The sequence below is a fragment of the Mauremys reevesii genome, linkage group 3, assembly GCF_016161935.1.
Source record: "Mauremys reevesii isolate NIE-2019 linkage group 3, ASM1616193v1, whole genome shotgun sequence".
NCBI classification, from domain to species: Eukaryota; Metazoa; Chordata; order Testudines; family Geoemydidae; genus Mauremys; species Mauremys reevesii.
This window is the reverse complement of record NC_052625.1, coordinates 170678389-170698294: the sequence shown is the minus strand read 5'-3', so window position 1 is coordinate 170698294 and position 19906 is coordinate 170678389. Positions and strand designations below refer to the sequence as shown.

Sequence of the window (19906 nt, the reverse complement as noted above, 5' to 3'; positions counted from 1 at the left end):
AGCGCTATCCAGTGCAATCGCGCCGCCAATGAGAGCGTATTCCGAAATCTCGGACTAGTTCTGAGATCTCCTGAGACTTGGTTCCCTGTTTGGTCTTCTTAACTGAAACTGACTAGACTGTGTTTACTGTTGGCAAACATGTATTTGTTCAAGGAAATCACCTACTTTTCGCATCACACAGCTTCGCTCCTTCCTGGACTGCCCGCCATCCTCGCAGAGGCTGGCTCAGATTAGACGCCGAAAGAAAAAGACTAGGGACGACATGTTCCAGGAACTGATGGCCAGCTCCAGAGCGGAGGCGGCAGAGCAGAGACAGTCGAGGGAGAGCCTGTGTCAGCAGCATCGCACACACCTGGAACGGGAGGATAGGTGGCGGCAGGAAGACCAGCAGGCGACTCAAACGCTGCTTGGTCTAATGAGGGAGCAAACGGACACGCTCCGACGCCTTGTAGATGTTCTGCAAGACCGCAGTCAGGAGGAGAGAGCCCCCCTGCAGTGCATCTGCAACCGCCCTCCAACGCCAGGAAGTCCTGTCCCCCCCTCACCCAAAGTTACAAGAAGGAGGGGCGGTAGGGGCCGTGAGAACTGTCCCTGCACCGCAGCACACTCTCACGCTGTAAATTTGTACAAGCTCTTTCCTTACAGCATCAACCAGTCCCAACTCCAAGTTCAAACCCCCCACTGTGTACTACATTATTAAAAGCGGTTTGGTGTTACTGACTGTTTCCGTCACATTTCTGGTGTCAGAAGACTTTCTGTTGTTCTGTGGGGGGGGGGGGATTGTAATGTCAGTGCATAGCCCACAGTGCCATGCTACAGACTTGGCTGCAGGGTCAACTGCAGGGCACACACAGACTGCAGTCACTAGGCACCAGGGACAGTCTGTGTGGTGTATGCTGCCCCGGGTCTTTCCTTGATGTGTATGCTTGCTCAGGGTCCTGGTGCCTGCCATCCCCGAATGTAAAGGCAGGCTTCCCTTCACATGCACTTGGACCTCCCCGGTGCCCTGAGCCCCAAAAAGAGACCTCATCCAGGGGCAGATACTCACCCTTCCCCTCACCCCTTCCAACGCCCAAACCCACAGCCGTCATGGTAACCCCTATCCAAAGACGGCACCCCTCCCCTTCCTGCAAACCCACCCATCAGTGCATACCTTAACCAGCACAGAATGCTTCCATGTTTCAACGAAGAAACAGAAATGCAAAGTCAACGAAAGATTTATTATTAATTACTAAAACATGTCCTTAGTTTTAAAACGTCCTTGGGAAGTGGGGGAAACTTGGTTTATGATCAGGCTCTCTTAAAATCAAGTGGACAGTCACAGGTTACCCTGCTCTGCGAGGAAACTCGCTTTCAAAGCCTCCCTGATGCATATCGCTTCCCGCTGGGATATTCTCTCAGCACGGGTGTCTGGCTGATCGTAAACAGCAGCCAGGCGATTTGCCTCAACCTCCCAAGCGGCCAAAAGGTCTCGCCTTGCTCTCACAGAGATTGTGGAGCACACAGCAAGCAGCAATAACTACGGGATATTCTTTCGCTGATGTCCGAGTGAGTCAGTAAGGTCCGCCATCTCCCTTGAGACGTCCGAAAGCACACTCCACCACCATTCTGCACTTGCTCAGCCGGTAGTTGAAGAGTTCTTTTCAGTGTCCAAGGCGCCTGTATAGGGCTTCATGAGCCAGGGCATTAGCGGGTAGGCCGGGTCCCCGAGGATCACTGTAGGCATCTGCACATCCCCAACCGTTATTTTGTGGTCCGGGAAGAAAGTACCTGCCTGGAGGCATCTAAACAGACCAGAGTTCCTGAACACACGCGGCCATGAACCTTGCCCGCCCACCCGACGTTGATGTTGGTAAACGCCCCTATGGTCCACCACAGCTTGCAGCACCATTGAAAAGTAGCCCTTCGGTTAATGTACTCGCTGGCCTGGTGGGCTGGTGCCAGGATAGGGATGTGAGTCCCATCTATAGCCCCACCGCAGTTTGGGAATCCCATCGCGCGGCCATCTATGATGACCTGGACATTTCCGACAGTCACTATCTTTGAGAGCAGTTGCTGAACGATTGCGTGGGCTACTTGAATGACAGCAATCCCCACGGTAGATTTGCCCACGCCAAAGTGGTTCGCTACTGACCGGTAGCTGTCTGGCGTGGCTAGTTTCCAGAGGGCTATGGCCACTCGCTTCTGCACAGTCAGGGCTGCTCGCATCCTTGTGTCCTGGCGCTTCAGGGCAGGGGACAGCAAGTCACACAGTTCAAGGAAAGTGCCCTTACGCATCCTGAAGTTTCGCAGCCACTCTGTGTCATCCCAGACCTGCAGCACTATGCGGTCCCACCAGTCTGTGCTTGTTTCCCGGGCCCAGAATCGCCGTTCCACACCATGAACGTGACCCATTGCCACCATGATCTCCACTGCCCGGCGTACCCTGGTTTCTGAGAGGTCTGTGCCACTCTCCTCACCGCGCTGCCGGAGCCTCCTCGCCCGGTTTCTCAGCAGCTGACTGTGGAAGAGGTGGACGATAAGGTGCGAGGAGTTGACAACGGCCATAAGTGCAGCGATGATCGCAGCGGGCTCCATGCTCGCAGTGCTGTGGCGTCCGCGCTGTAACCGACCAGACAAGGGCGCGAACAGATTTCCCGCCGGCGCTTTCAAGGAAGAGAGGGAGGGCGTGATTGACGGTTCAATGACGACAGTTACCCAAAACCACCCTCGACACATTTTTCCCCCCAGCATGCATTGGGGGGAAATCCCACAATTCCAATGGGCAGCGGGGAGTGCGGGAACTGTGGGATAGCTTCCCACAGTGCACCGCTTCCAAAGTCGAAGCTGGCCCCGTGAATGTGGACTCAGAAGTTCGAATTTGTGTATTTAGTATGGATACACAAATTCGACTTATTAAGGTCGAATCCACAAATTCGACTTAAGTAGATTCGAAATAGTCCTGTAGTGTAGACAAGGCCTACAATAGCACTCTAAGCTCCTTTGAAACAAAAAAAAATAAATACAGAAATTGAAGGAAAACTAATCCCATCAACCCCTTTTTACTTTTGAAAATGAAATGTAGCACTAAATGAGGAAGAATAAAGCTTGATTAAATGTGGGACAATTAATTCCAGCTAATGGAAGTAGCATGTTGTAAGTGGTCCTTGAGTAATAGTATATTTTACAGCATCCATGAATGTGCTGTATGCTTTCTTTATAAAGGGACTACTGTGCATAGTGGTCTAACTGTTCCCTTTCAGTCTGTGAAAGTGAGTAGACAAGAGCTAAACTCATTTTAGAGAGGTTTCTAACAAGCCTATAAAAACAAGTCGATTCTCCAAAAGTGGATTTACCAAAAAAAATGTAAAAAAAATCTGCAGTAACGCTAATGTTAGTGCTTGGATGTTTGCTGGCTTTGGGGAACATCAATTTCAAATGAGAACTTTTGTTGGCTTTTATATATAAAATTCAAACACAGTCTTTCAAGGACAGTTGCTATGTAATGGTAATGGACTATTTCCTTAGGCTTAAATTGCAGTAAAAGGTAATTGTGATGCTATTTCCCTCTCTCTAAAATCCATCATTGGGAGAGGAATGGAAGTGAATGGGGGTGAGTGACGTTGCTTAACTTACTTTGTGAAGTTTGATAAAGTGAATTTGGTTTATTCATTTTTTACGTTCAGTTCAGTTTTGTTTGTTATATAGAGAGAGCTTGAATTTAACTGACTGAAAATTGCTGTACTGTTGCTGGTATTCTTGTTATATTTGAGGTAAGGGGTAGATGTAGGCATTGATACATTTGATTCAGAGTTTTTTAGTGCCCCTGGGAAAGTTAAACACAATGCTTTTTTAGCATAAAAATTTATGAACGAATAAGTTTCTGTACTTCTGACTGCCAGAAGCTGGGGCTTGACGATAAAGGATGGATCACTCAATAATTACCCTGTTCTGTTCATTCCCTCTGAAACATCTGGCCCCAGCCACTTGTCAGAAGACAGGATACTGGACTAGATGGACCACTGGTCTGACCCAGGAGGCCATTCTTATGTTCTTAATTTGGGGAAAATATTCAGTTTTGAATTTTATTTGATCCTGTCTCTGTAAATAATTTGGGACACTTCTGGCACTTATTCATAATATTCAATTAAAGGAGAATAATTATCTAATGGTTAGGGAATGGGGTTCTCTTGGAAACTGAGGGACTGGTCAGTGACTCGGTTAAACATCTCTTGCCTCAGGTAATTCAGTTGTAAACTGGCTAAAAAACAGTACCTAATGAAAACTGTAGTCTGGAGCAAACAGCCATTTAACTGTAAATAAACAGCATTATGCAGAAACAATTTGAGGATTATTCCTAAACCCTTAAATTGTTGGATATAAATTTAAATACATTTATGGAAACTGGAATGGAAAATAGAGGCTCCAATTTTGCAGCCCTTTTGCTGGTTGGTGTAAGGGGCGTGAAATTGTGCCCATCACGTCCAAGAAACTGAAGTATTTAGAAATGAGTGTGCTGATGGAGACAGTACCACTTTAGTTTGATGAACAGGGTACTACTGTTAAGGATGGAAATTAGTGACAAAACTTTTTTCTGTAAAATAGTGAAAATCACAGAAATACTCTTTAGCCTGACTGACTGCTATAGTTGCCACAAGGTTTACAAATGCAGGCACTCTTTACTAAAATCTGGTCCATACTGTAAAAAATCTGAAGTTCCAGTTTAGATGGTCTTCTCAGCCAAAATTTCATCCTTCTAGAGAAGTTTCTCTTTATACAGCCAGGAGTGAAACTTCTCTGCCACATGACTGGAATATCCACAGAAAGAAATGCTCACCTATTCTATCCTAAAGTCCTATTAATCTTGGAGTCCAGAGCCATACAGTGCAGAGATTAATTTTCTAGCGGTGAAGAAATTACAGGGAACCATTCAAGCACTTCTTCGACAGTTGTTGCAGGTGACTGTCTTTCATGGGGATAGTCTTTCAGATTGTGCTCTGCTACCTTTCCCCCGAAAACACTATTGTAGGTTGGAAAGACTTCATTCTGAGAAAGAAACAACTAGGCGCCTGTTTTGCTTAGCAGCCAGAATGAGGCACCTTGAACTTATAAAAATGCACTTAAACATGTAATATAAAACTAGCTGTTGGTTGAACATTGACATGTCTATTGTAGTTTGTCTCTGCAAATTCCTCCTAAAGGCATATCATTGCCTTGAGGATTTTTTTTTTTTCCTGAAAGAGGAATTTTGGAGAAAACCTGTGGACAGTGCAGAATGGCTGAACAGTGGGAGCTGTGTGTGACTATCTCCCAGATAGAAGAACTTTACCATTACATTGAATGCAACTCTTACATATGTCTTACAGGTAAAAATAAAAAGGTTGGTATGTCAGCAGAAATGGGCTAATAAAGAATGGGTTTCTTCCTCTGTCACTTAAAACCTGTGATAAATGAAGGGGTGGAGGGAGAGCTCCCTTTTATGGACACTTAGCCAACCAGTTAGCTACAAAATCCTGTTAGTAGCTATTCTCTACTTGCTTTACTTGTAAAGGGTTAAAAAAAGGAAGAGAGTGGGCACCTGACCAAGAGAGCTAATGGGAGGGCTAGAACTTTTTTAAATTGGGAAAGAACTTTCCTTTTGTCTGTCTGTCTGTATGTTGCTCTCTGGAGAGAGGGAACAGAGCAGAAAGAAGGCTGAATCTATGCTTTAAAAAGCTGTAAACCAGGTATGAAAATCACCAGATCATACCTAGAACTACTCAGTTTGAACCCCCAGATATGTAAGTAGATCAGGAAATGTCTAAAAAGACACGATTAGGTTTCTCTTCTATTTCTGTAAGGCTTATGGGCTCCTCTGTGCTAACCCCCAAATGCTTTTGTTTTGCTTGTAACCATTAAGCTGGACCTCAAGAAAACCATTCTTGATGGTTGATTATTATACACCTCTACCTCGATATAATGCTGTCCTCGGGAGCCAAAAAATCTTACCGTGTTTTAGGTGAAACTGCATTATAGTGAACTTGCTTTGATCCACTGGAGTGCGCAGCCCTGCCCTGCCCCCCCGGAGCACCACTTTACCGCGTTATATCCAAATTTGTGTTATATCGGGGTAGAGGTATATTTGCTCTTTTTAAATCTAGCAATAACCTAAGTTCCAGATGTATTTTCTTTCTTTTTGTTTTTAATAAAATTTACCTTTTTTAAGAAGAGGATTGGGTTTTTTGTGTCCTAAGAGGTTTGTGCATATGTTGTTTAATTAGCTGGTGGCAACAGCTGATTTCCTTTGTTTTCTTTCTCAGCCCTTCCCTGGATTGGGGTGAAAGGGCTTGAGGGTACCCCACTGGGAGGAATTCCCAAATGCGCCTTCCTGGGTCCAAAGCGGTTTTTTTGCTCTTGGGTGGTGGCGGCATCTACCCATCCAAGGTCAGAGAGAGGCTGTGACCTTGAGAGTTTAATACAACCCTGGAGTGGCCAGTATTAATTTTTAGAATTCTTGCGGGCCCCGCCTTCTGCACTCCAAGTGCCAGAGTGGGGAATTCTACCAGTTAGGCCATTTAAAAAAAAAAAAAAGCACTGGTTTTTGCTCTGCAGGAAATTGTTAGCAGTAAGTTAGGAGTTTTGTCAACAAAAGAAGGGTTGTGGTATTAGAAAGGCATCTGTAGATTTGGTCCTGGTCTCGGTTAAAACTACTGCGGCACAAAATAAATTTGCTGTAACAAGTACACTCTCTTTGTGAGGTATCTCTAGTCTGTGTGTTGCAGTTAACATACCAATCTCTCATACTGTGTTCAGTTGCAGCTAACAAGATCTTAGTGGGTTTTGGTTCACTCACTTACAGACCATTTGCTGTTTGTCACTGTGTTCTGAAAGAAGCATGCTGCACTAGTGGGGTGATTTATGTGGTTTTGGATGGTCCTGTCAAGTATTTCTAAAGTTTTAATTACTTCTTAACACAGCTTTACGCAAAGTCCTTATGAGAGCACTGTTACTATATTATGACTCTATGAAGGAAGCCCATGTTCTGGCATTTTGATATGCTACGCTATTTGTAGGTTTATGGGTTCCCCACTTTACCAAGAAATTCATTTGTACTTTTTATTTAGAATTTGAAGAAGTAGAATTTTTCAGAAGCACAGGGGTTTGTCTGCCAGAGCAAATTGCAGGATTAGAGCCCAAAATCTCGCTTTCAGTTTAAATTGGACTCTTAGTTCAGCTCTGAAAGTCTAGAAGAGACTGTTTCTGTGACTTGAATATCTGCAGGGCAAAAGCTAAACACAGTTTTTGCTGAATAGGACAATATTTCTGGTGTTAAAAAGACCTTCATCTGAAAACTTCCAGTACCCTGAGTTACGTCACTTTGATAAAAAATAGTTTAACACTCAGTCTGGATTTAACTAGTATCAACGAATAGCAATGGATTGATGTAATTTAATGTTTGCCATTTAATGCCTAGGTGTGGGTTGTTTTCAAATGCACTTTTACTTGCCCTGGTGATTTACAACATCTAGGCTATTGCTGATGCTTCTTAAATCTAAACTGACAATGAAAAATAGGTTCATATGGCAAACTCAGCTGTTTTAATAAAAGTGAATACTCATGAGTGGTATAAGGCTTGTATACACTTTTTCTGTCAAAGAATGATGCTGGCTGGGGAAATAAAAGCAATTTTACTTATTGTTGAGCCTCAGTGTCCTATGGCTTTAGCGATTCTGCTTATCTGCACAAGGTTGGCTGCCTTCACAGTGAAGACAATCTTAGTTATCAGTGTTTTGAAAAGTAAGCACTCATGCTTATCTTTATGTCTTTGTATGGTTAGCATTGCTGTTTCCTCTAGTTATCTGCTGACATGGAAAGCAAAGCCTCACTTTAAGAAACTGCTTTGACTTTATGCTGTGCTATGGAGTTTTTTTCCCTAGCTTTAAAAAAAACAAACAACTGTGTTTTTAATGTACAGGTGAGTATGGTTTTTTGTTTTTTTTAAATAAACGTGATAAAGAGGAATGGGAGCAGGAGGGACTCTAATTTTTTGCTTCTCAAGAATATATTAAGTATATAAAACCATTGCAAAACAGCATGATCACAGCTTCTAAAATAGTTCTTCAGATAATCTTCTTGGGTCACCCTTTTATCACTGGACTATATATATGTTGTTTAAAGTTGTGACAATTTGGGGAAGCTGTTTATGTAGAACTTGTGAATTGTAGTGGTAGTTATGAAGATGATGTACTATTAAATGCCTCTATGCAGATGTGAAATACACCATTTGGTGACAGCTGTAGCATGTCTCTCCCAGACTACATACAGTGGTGGATTGTTAGTCTTGTAATGGTCACCTATTCAGGTGGAAGCACTTTGGCACAATGGGTTGGCTGAAGCCCAAGAGAACCAGTTCGACTGTGTCTCTCTGCAGGAGGTTGGAGAAGTGGAGAGAAGAAAATTTCCAACAATTACAACAAAGGAACCAGGTGCTGGTGGTGGGACATATAAACTCAAGAGATTAACTGAGACAGGCAACTTTGGGCAGGAGATGGGAAGAAAATGGCATGCTTTTCTGGGAGGGTTGTGTGCGTTTGCAAAACCAGTCAAGGCAGAGAAAGCTAGCCGACCTAGGAATGCTCCATGATTTTGAAGAGACCCATGAGCTGCAGGAAAAGGATCCCAGACACTGCAGAAAGCTCTGGCTAAGCCCAAAGAAATCTCAAGAGTGGCAAGGAACCTGAAGTAGGGAAAAGCACACAGGCGTGTTCATTGTTTGTTTGTTTTTTTATAGATCTGTATATTTCTTGTGCTACATAAGTGAAGAGTGATATTTGATAATCTCATACAAAGTCTGTCTCTCTATTTGCTTTCACTATTTTGTATCCCTAAGAGGTGAACTGCAAACAGAAGGTTCCCACCTTTTAGTGAGATTCTGAGGAACACTCAAAAAGCTGGGGAAGACATCACTAGTTGCAGGGCCTTAGGCAATTGGACTGCAGGATTTCCACTACAAAAAGTGGTGTCAGACATGAGATCTGCACCTGGAGTGCGTGGCTAGAGGCAGGAAGCCTGGGACAATGCCTAAGCTCTACCTAACACCATCTAGCTAGGAATAGGTGAGATTCAGGATTGGATCTCCTCACAGCAGTCTAGCAAGTGTCCAGCTAGGGGAGCTCAGCCAAATCAGTGATGGGTATTAAAATGTTTATCAATAAGGTAGATATTTTATTAAATCTGTTTATTTGTAAATGCCTTTACTCCCTTACTTGCGTAACTTAAACTAAGGGGTTTTTTATGTGTGTTTTGACATTAATGTATAATATTACATTTCCAGTTTCTTCTCTTGAATGACTGACTGAAACAGTCTCATGTGATTTACTGTTCAACATTAGTGGCTGTAAAATCAGTGGGTAATTTAAATCAGGCAATAAATTCTGCACTTGGTCAGAATTGCTGCTTTTAAAGTTGAAAGTTATCTGATATGTATTGCGTCTCTCATTTGATCACTCTCCAAGAAGGATTTACTACCTTAAAAGGTAAAAACAACTACTGGTTTTTCTTAAGCAGTAGTTGTGTAAAAAATACCCTTCAGTCAGAAATTTCCCTTCTGCAAAATAACTCTCTAAATCTTTGTTTTGGGGGAATTGTATCACTGTCTTGCTAAGTTTTCTGTGTCTTAGACATAATTGTAACAACTTTGCTTTAAAATAAATCACAATTTAGCACAATAGATATGTGTTGTAATTTGTGTTAAAATATATTCAAATAGTGGATGAAGCACTTAGATCAAAGCATAAAAATGTGCATTGTGTTACAAACCTCTTTACTTTGCATTAGCATTTTATTCTTTGCATTTGTAAAAACTTCTTATTTTTTCCAAAATGATTTTTCAACTTCAGCTCTAGGGTCTACAGTGTTTTCTCCCAACACCCTATTGACAGTTCTTCAAAATGAAATTAATAGGCAGCAAATGAAATTAATAGGCAGCAGGTTTAAAAAAAAAAAAAAAGTCTTTCTCTCTTCTAGCAGCGCAACTTGTGTGGAACTGTGGACTACCTGAGGAGGTTGTGAAGGCTAGACTATAACAATGTTTAAAAGGAACTGATAAATCATGGTGGCTAAGTCCATAAAATGGCTTAGCCAGGCATGGGTAAGTGTCCCGGTGTCCCTAGTGCCTCAGAGGAGATGGATGGATGGCAGGAGAGAGAGAGATTGATCATTGCATGTTAGGTTGGTTCACCTCCCTGGGGCACTGCATTGCACCTGGCACAGGCAGAGATACTGGGACAGATTGGACTGACCCTCTGACCCTTACCTTCTTTCTATATGTTCTATGTTATGTTCATTAATTGTAGACAAGATGAAAGTAATCCAGGATTTTGCGGGATATAAAACTTGCTTTAGTTGTTACCAAACACTTCAATTTTTTTGGCAGGGAAGCTTAACTGTGTAGTGAATTACTATTCAAGAATAGACTTTAAGGTCCATTATGGTACGTGTTTCCATATTACTGTTATCTTACTGTTTTATTTATATATATATATGTATATAAATAAAACAGTAAGATAACAGTATATATTTTATAATATATAAAAACAGTAAGATAACAGTAATATGGAAACACGTACCATAATGGACCTTAAAGTCTATTCTTGAATAGTAATTCAAGATATATATATATATATATACGAAGTTACTATGTGAAAGTCAAAATAGTTCACTAAAACTAATTTCCCATCTCAAACAAGCATGGGGTTTTAAAAAAAATATTCTCCTTTTTTGTTTACTTCATAGGAACATATCAGTGCAGACATACGTTGTTGAGGATAATGATGACAGTTTGCAATTAGATTGCTCCAACCCTATCTGACCACATCCTCGAAAATCTCCAGTACAATAGCACTTTCCTCAATATTGTAGTGACAGCTTAAAACAACTAACGTTGTGATCCTAGTCAGATAATCTCTGCTACAACAAATACCTCACTGAAAGCTTTGTTCAACTGTAGCAACGGTGTTTCAGTCGTATACTGTATTTCTGTGGCACTTAGTAAATGGAAAAAACATTCTTGTCGGGTTTTTTTCTGCAAGAGATCATGTTCCCTTAGAGTGCTAAAGCTTGTTACTGGCCTTCCTCAAAATAATATATATGAATAGAAGAAAAGGGAAGTTGATAGTAATGAGAAAGTAGGAATTGTAAAAAATTGATAAAGGAAGCAAATGGACACAGCGATATCTATGGCCGGTAGACATAAAAACAATAAGAAGGAGTTTAAGTATATTAGAAATAAAAAGAATCCTAACAATGGTATTCATAGAATGATAGAAGATTGGGGTCGGAAGAGACCTCAGGAGGTCATCTAGTCCAACCCCCTGCTCAAAGCAGGACCAACGCCAACTAAATCATCCCATCCAGGCCTTAACCTCTAAGGATGGAGATTCCACCACCTCCCTAGGGTAACCCATTTTAGTGCTTCACAACCCTCCTAGTGAAATAGTGTTTCCTAATATCCAACCTAAACCTCCCCCACTGCAACTTGAGACCATTGCTTCTTGTTCTGTTATCTGCCACCACGGAGAACAGCCTACCTCCATCCTCTTTGGAACCCCCCTTCACGTAATTGAAGGCTATCAAATCCCACCTCACTCTTCTCTTTTGCAGACTAAATAACCCCAGTTCCCTCAGCCTTTCCTCATAAGTCATGTGCCCCAGCCCCCTAATCATTTTTGTTGCCCTCTGCTGGACTCTCGCCAATTTGTCCACATCCCTTCTATAGTGGGGGCCCCAAAACTGGACGCAATACTCCAGGTGTGGCCTCACCAGTGCTGAATAGTGGGGAATAATCACTTCCCTTGATCTGCTGGCAGTGCTGCTAGTAATGCAGCCCAATATGCGGTTGTCCTTCCTGGCAACAAGGGCACACTGCTGACTCATATCCAGCTTCTCATCCACTGTAATCCCCAGGTCCTTTTATGCAGAACTGCTGCTTAGCCAGTCTGTCCCCCGCCTATAGCGCGCTGTGCATGGGATTCTTCCATCCTAAGTGCAGGACTCTGCATTTGTCCTTGTTGAACCTCATCAGATTTCTTTTGGCCTAATTCTCCAATTTGTCTAGGTCACTCTGGACCCTATCCCTACCCTACCTCTCCCCCCAGCTTAGTGTCATCTGCAAACTTGCTGAGGGTGCAATTCATCCCATCATCCAGATCATTAATAAAAATGTTGAACAAAACTGTCCCCAGGCCTGACCCCTGGGACACTCCGCTTGATACCGGCTGCCCACTAGACATTGAGCCATTGATCACTACCCGTTGAGTCCAACAATCTAGCCAGCTTTCTATCTTGGTCTATTACTATATGGAAATCATAGAATTATCAATAATAATGCAGAAAAGGCTGAAAGGGTCAATACAAATTTCTCTTATATTTAGGCGGGGGGGATACAGATTATGTAATCATATGATATCACTCTTTCCATTCCACTAGTATCTCGAAGTTAAACAGCAGCTACCAAAGTTAGACATTTTTAAATTGGCAAGTCTGGTAACTTGTGTCCCAAGAGTTTTAAAAGAGCGGGCTGAGGAGCGTACTGGATTTTAATGTTGCTTTCACTAAGTCTTGGAACACCAGGGAAGTTCCAGAAGACAGGAAGGAAGCTAATTTTGTGCTAATGTTTAAAAAGGGTAAATGGGACGACCCAGGTAATTATAAGCCTGTTGGTATGACATTGATCCCAATCAAGATAATGAGGTGGCTAATATGAGAGTCAGTTAAGAAATAAAGGAGGATAATATAATTAATGCCAATCAGTATGGGTTTATGAAAAAACAGATTCTGTCTTGGTACCTTTTTTGAGGATCTTACAGGCTTGGTTGATAAAGGAAATAGTGTATTAATTTTAATATACTTCAATTTCTGTAAGTCATTTGATTTGGTACCGCATGATATTGTGATTTAAAAAGCTAGAACGATTTAAAATTAACTTGGCACACATTAAATGGATTAAAACTGACTAACTCATAGGTGTCACAATGTAGTTTTAAATGGAGAATCATCTTTAAATGGTAGGGTGTTGAGATTGGTTCTTTACTATATGCTGCTTAACATTTTTATTAATGACCTGGAAGAAAACATTACGTCGTCATTGGTAAAGTTTGCAGATGACTCAAATTGTGGGAGTGGCAAATAATGAAGATGACAGGTACCCTACACAGAGCAATCTGGATCACTTGGTAATCTGAGTGCAATAAAACAATGTTTTAATATGACTAAAAGTAAATGCCTACATCTAGGAACAAAGAATGTAGGCCATGCATTCAGGACAGGGGACTCTATCTTGGGAAGGGAGTGACTCTGAAAAAGATTTGGAGGTCATGTGGATAATCAGCTGAACATGAACTCCCAGTGCAATGCTATGGCTAATGCAATCCTTGGATCCATAAATGGGTATCTCAAGTAGGAATAGAGAAGTTTTTACCTCTCTCTTTAGCGTTGGTACAACCACTGCTGGAATAGTGTGTCTAGTTCAGGTATCCACAATTCAAGAAAGATGTTGATAAATTGGAGAGATTTCAAAGAAAATCCACAAGAAAGATTAAAGGATTAGAAAACATGCTTTATAGCGGTAGACTGAAGAAGCTCAATCTATGTAGCTTAACAAGGAGAACGAGAAGGGTGACTTGATTACAATTTATAAGTACCTACATGGGGAACGAATATTTACTAATGGGCTCTTCAGTCTAACAGAGAAAGGTATGACCTTATCCTAATGGCCGGAAGTTGAAACTAGACAAATTCAGACTGGATATAAGCTATACATGATTAACAGTGAGGGTAATTAATCCATTGAAGCAATTTCCCAAGAGTCATGAGGTGTTCTCCATCACAAACAATTTTTAAATCAAGATTGGATGCTCTGTGAATTACTTTGTGAATTTCTGTGGGCTGTGTTATACAGGAGGGCAAACTAGATGATCACAGTGGTCCTTTCTGTCCTTGGAATCTGAGAACCTTGACTGCAGTGGTTTCCAGACTGTAGTCCATCAGCCAGTGGTGATCTATGCACACACAATAGCAGTTTGAGGAAAGGTGTTTGATCATATAGTGCTGGCTCCTTATTAGTTCCTCCTCCTAAATTACACTTTTTAAGGTTTTTAAATATGTCCGTAATATGAAGTTCCTATGGAAGCTATTATTTATTTGAAACAAGGATACTACACAATTATGAAAATGAGACAGGAGGTGCTGAACATGACAATTTCTCTGCTAAGATCCCTGACGTAATATTCTCTTTAAATTGTGAATTTCCAGTTGGCAGAGTGAGGTGCAAGCCCTCTATAGTTAAATACTTATCATTAGATGGTTCTTTAATTAAATGTGTGTTTGTTTCAGCATCTTAACTGATGATGAAGAAGAAATATACAGAACTGAAGATTGTGAATTTGCAGCCAAGAAAAGGAAAAAAGACCATTTTCGGAATAACACAAAATCACAATGTAAGACTAGATTGCTTTTAGCTCTAGTTTGAAGGATGTTTCAGAACTTTCATGTATTTAAATATTTCTATAAAGCTTACTCATAACGGCATAATTCACCAATCCTTTTTAGTATTGCTTCTACAAAAACTCAGTATTAATAATGCATACATAAATGATACGGCTTTTCTAAACTACTCTCATTAATCAGCGAGCATAAGATCTTGATGATCCTATGAAATTACATTTGTGAATTGTGATATCACTTTAATAATCAAAGTCTACTGATGCTGCTTTTATTTTCTTTTTCTGGGGAAGTTTTACTTTAAACTGAGGTTCTTCTGAATATGTAAACTTACTTTTTAGTTGCTGCTTTATAAGCGTGTGCTAATCTTATATGTAATTTTAATTCAACTTGTCAGTAGTGAAACAGCTCTTGGAAAAATGATTTTTTATTGATTTTGTTTTTCCCCCTCCTTTACTTTTAATCACAGCATCTAGGGTACTTAATGGTTTAAAAAAACGAACTGGGGGGGATACAGTGATCCACAATCCTTGAAGGCACAGAGCATGGAGGGACAGAAAGGGGCATACAGAACACTGGAGAGGGGGCACAAACTGCTTGGGATTGAGGGAACAACACAGGGGAACCCTGGGGCAAAGACTATTCCTGGGGAGACAGCAGAGTATGTGCACAGAATGAGGGTGGGGCCCTGTGTAAAATACGTGATCATGTAACTAAAACTGTATCCTAATATATACTCACAAGAGGGCAGAATATAGGTTGCTGGTGCAGCCTAAAATCTGGAGTTTCCTTACTTTTGAATGCTTGGCTTTGCAACCTAAATAATTTTCTTTTTGTTTAGTTTTTTGTATGTGTAATTTACTACATGGTATAAAATTGTTGTAAGTGCCTAAGTCACTTAGATACTTTCGGAACTGTTTATCCATCAGCCGTTTCAAACTTTTGTAAGTAGCCTGCATCTTAATATCTTTAAAAACCTCATTTGCAGAGTTTTATCAAGAATGATACATTTGTGTAACTTTTTATGTAATAAATATTGCTCAGTGTGCTGAAAGTTACAATTGTTACATTAATTATTTGTTTTTAGGTTTTTATCGTGAAAAGTGGATCTATGTTCACAAAGAAAGCACCAGAGAAGTAAGTGTCCTAAGCTGTCTTGCAGTCCTTATTTACTGCCTGATTACATGTGGTGTTTAAGTACACATCTTAAGCTTTATCTTCACTGCATGCTATCCTCATGATCAACCCTGAGTCGTCCCCGTCCCCTCAACACAGTATGCATTCAGACAGTCTTATTGTGGGGCAGCCATCACACTCTGAACAATAGGGCAGACCCCAAGGTAGCTTTTAACGCATGTTGCTACCACGAGGTCAACATAGTTAAAACAAAGGTATCTGTAGCTGCTCAACAATTAAGATACCATGGTACTTCAGTTAATTCCCATAAGCCTGCTGGGTACCTATTCATGTGTTCTACCTTGCCATCTCCGAGCCCTGACCAGAAATGGTCTACCTTCACTTCCCTCTGCTCAAAGTGCATAGTCCCACTCTGCTTGCAGTTTCCCCAGCTATCCTATCCCCAGTGTCTGAAACTGCAGAACAGTGGCCCCTAAGAAGCATGTGTATTGGTATGCAGCCTCCTGGCCTTACAAACGCACCAGAATCTTGGTGCAGCTTTGGACTGAAGTAAACCAAACCCACATCTTTAACTGTACAAAGAAGAGTGTCAAACTGTACAAAAGGTATATCTGAGGAGCTTCTGGCTGATCATGGGATTGAGCAGACCAAACAGCAGTGCAGTGAGAGAATAAAGGGGCTCGAGGTGAGCTATTGGAAGACTAGGAAAAAGAATAAGAAATGTGGTAGTGCCCCAGCAACATGTTCATTTTACAATGAAATGGACTGTGTTCTGAGAAGCCTTGTGAGGAGCACGTAGACCCGTTTCAGCCTGGACTTATTTGTGGGGCTTGGAGGGGTGTGGGTTCAGAATTTGGATGTCCATGGAGATGTAACCTAGCCCAGCCAGCAAGGAGAGGAAGAGGCAGAGGAGGATGGCTTTAGTCTGGTCCACAAACTTGTCTCCGATTCACAAGAGCTGTTCCCCTGAACATCCCAGGAAGAGCACAGTGTGTTAGAGAGTGTCCACATTGAAGAAGTAGGGGAGAAGTCGGCATCTTATCTGATTGCCAACAGATCTGCAACAGTCTGAAGTTGGCAGTTTACAGAGGGCAATAGAAACGCTCTTCTAAACATTATTTGTTCTCACATCTGGGTGCTCTGTCTCTTAAGTGCCAGGGAATCATCTTACTCTGTTCCATGAATGTGTGTTTCTTCATGTGAAAGTTCTGGGGTCATGGCTAGTCATCCCACGTTTCCGTCATAGTGTGCTTGTGTTCCTACCCAGAAGCAGCAGTCCTTAAAAGTTCTGGGCTCATGGCTAAGGCTACATTTTCATCATGGGTATTTTTAGTAAAAGTCATGGACGGTGCTGACCCTGTTACAGGAGTCCAGCACTAGAGAAGTTATAGTGTTGGGTGGAAGGGGGCCAGGCCACGTGATGCTGCGAGGGGAAGGTTAGTGGGGCTGGCAGGCTCCCTACCTGGCTCCATGTGTCTGTGCAGCTCCTAGGCAGTGGAGAGGGCAAGGGTATCAGCACACTGCTCCCACCACAAGCACTGGCTGCGCAGCTCCCATTGGCCAGAAACTGCAGCCAATGGGAGCTGCAGGGGCAGATTCTGTGGGTGTGAGCAGCACGCAGAGCTCCTTGATCCCTCTGCCTAGGAGCTGTAGGGCCATGCCAGTGGGAGCTGGGGAGCCCTGCACCCACCTCCACCCTCTAACCCTCAGCCCTCTCCCACACACTCAAACTGCTGCTGCTGGTTGCTGCAGAAGTCACCGAAAGTCATGGAATCCATGACCTCCGGGACAGCCTCACAGCTTACTCATGACTAGTCATCCCGTGTTTCCATCATCATGTGCTCCCACCAGAACACATCGTGTGCTTGTGTTCCTACCCAGAAGTAGGGGTTATCTGCCATTTAAAAACAGAATCATCTCAGTCCATGCCTCCATGTCCACTTGGCCATGTTCAGTTGCTTTGATGCTACTTCTGACTGCAAGCTGCTACCTCAATTTCCTCTAGCCCCAAAACAGCCTCCTAAGTCCCTGTCCACATCTAACAGCTAGTGCAGAGACATAAAAACAAAACATTGCATGAATAAAAAGCAGTAGTTCCCTGGTGACTAGGGAGCCAAACGGCACACTACTACATCAGCTTGGTTACTGCCAGTAAGTGAATTTTGTGGGCCTAAACTATTTCCTCCCACAATCCCAAGAGCAAACAGACAAGTTATCCTACAGCACCCTGCAAATGTAAGCACAGTGACACAATTAATCTCAAGATACAAGCCAAGATAACTCTATTGCTTGTCACTGCCACATACAATGCCAGTACAGACATAAGATGTGACAGCAGTGTACTGATATCTACAACAGATGTGTAGTAGTGAGGCAGGCTACCAGGCACTTACAAGCACATGTTTACTTACCCCATGGTTCCTGATAAAATTGTGCGCCGCTGCAAATGCAGAATTTGCGCAGAATTAATGTTCCTCATGGAACTTTATTTTTCATGCAGAATTTGTGATTTCCACGAAATTGTTTTCATTTTCCAGTTTTGCGTGTTTCAGTTGTATTAGTTACGTATACACATAATGTCTTTGCTCGCACATGAGCGTGAACCCGCTGCCTCCACTGCCACTTATCACTGTACCTCTCCAGCAGTCCTGCGCATGCCTGGCACAGGGTGCGCATACCACCTTCAGAGACAAAAGGGTGTTGGCTGATGAACCATGTACACGACCCAGCCCACGCGCACACTCACCCCAACACATACTCTGCCCGGGTTCTCCATTTCCCCATGCTAACCACCACTGTCCTACAACTGAACTACTGCTAACTCACCAACCCCTCTCCTGCTACAGTGGCGTGACCGTAAAACCTTACAATACACACAGAAGTTTGAACTTGGACAGGACATGACAGACAGACATAAAACAGTCCTTAAGGATGCTAGCACCCCCTTAGGCCAGGTCATTACAGTACATTTGTATAATGACTTTGTTTAAATGAAATATTTAATTTCACTGAAATAGAAGATAATAGTGCGACGGGTGGTGCCACAGAAACCCCCTGTGAGCTGCCACCTGATGTGTCAAGACTACCTCTGCTCCTGTTTTCCCTGCCAGCTCAGGACTCCAGCACCCTGTCTTGCTGAGCCAGACACTCCCATCTGCTCCAGCAAAGACCCAGGGTCTGAATTACTTGCCCCAAAGTTGCAGGTTTACCTGAAAACAGCTCACAGAAGTGTGCTTGTCTTTAGCACTCAGATGCCCAACTCCCAATGGGGTCTAAACCCAAATAAATCTGTTTTACCCTGTATAAATCTTATGCAGGGTAAACTCATAAATTGTTCGCCGTCTATAACACTGATAGAGAGATATGCACAGTTGTTTGCTCCCCCAGGTATTAATACATACTCTGAGTTAATTAATAAGTAAAAAGTGATTTTATTATATACAGAAAGTAGGATTTAAGTGTTTCCAAGTAGTAACAGACAGAACAAAGTAAGTCACCAAGCAAAATAAAATAAAATGTGCAAATCTATGTCTAATCAAACTGAATACAGATAATCTCACCCTCAGAGATGCTTCAGTAAGGTGTTTTTTTTTGTTTTTTTTTTTTTCTCTGACTGGACACCTTCCAGGCCTGGGCGCAATTCTTTCCCTTGTTACAGCTCTTGTTCCAGCTTAGGTGGTAGCTAGGGGATTCTTCATGATGGCGCCTCTCTTTTTTTTTTTCTCTTCCACCCCATTATATATCTTTTGCATAAGGCGGGAATCCTTTTGTCCCTCTCTGATTTCCCAGCCCCTCCTTCTCAATGGAAAGACACCAGGTTAAAAATGGATTCCAGTTCAGGTGACATGAGCACATGTCACTGCAAGACTTCATTACCTCCGTGCCAGCACACACGTATACAGGAAGACTTACAGGTAAAACACCGCCATTTGCAGACAATGGTCCTAGTTAATGGGAGTCATCAAGATTCCAAACCACCATTAATGGCCCCCACTTTACATAATTACAGTAGGCTCTCAGAGTTATATTTCATATTTCTAGTTTCAGATACAAGTGATACATTTATACAAATAGGATGATCACACTCAGTAGATTATTCCCCCACCCTCCAGTTCCTTACATCTCCTTGTCTATTGCTGGAAATGGGCCATTTTCATTACCAGTACAAACAGTTTTTTCTCTCCAGCTGATAATAGCTCACCTTAACTGATCACTCTCCTTATAGTGTGTATGGTAACACCCATTGTTTCATGTTCTGTGTGTGTGTGTGTGTGTGTGTATGTGTGTCTGTATATATATATATATATATATA

The 19906-nt window shown here is 42.2% G+C and overlaps 1 protein-coding gene across 9 annotated transcripts in view; it reads left to right on the top strand.

Annotated features, from left to right (window-relative positions):
• Window positions 1-19906, top strand: part of FBXO25 (F-box protein 25) — a 60856-nt gene that overhangs the window by 10099 nt on the left and 30851 nt on the right. For all 9 annotated transcript variants that reach the window (XM_039531725.1, XM_039531726.1, XM_039531722.1 and 6 more), the window contains exons 3-4: window positions 14350-14453; window positions 15545-15594. In XM_039531725.1, the coding sequence (XP_039387659.1) occupies window positions 14350-14453; window positions 15545-15594 (154 nt within the window). The remainder of the gene's footprint in view (window positions 1-14349; window positions 14454-15544; window positions 15595-19906) is intronic.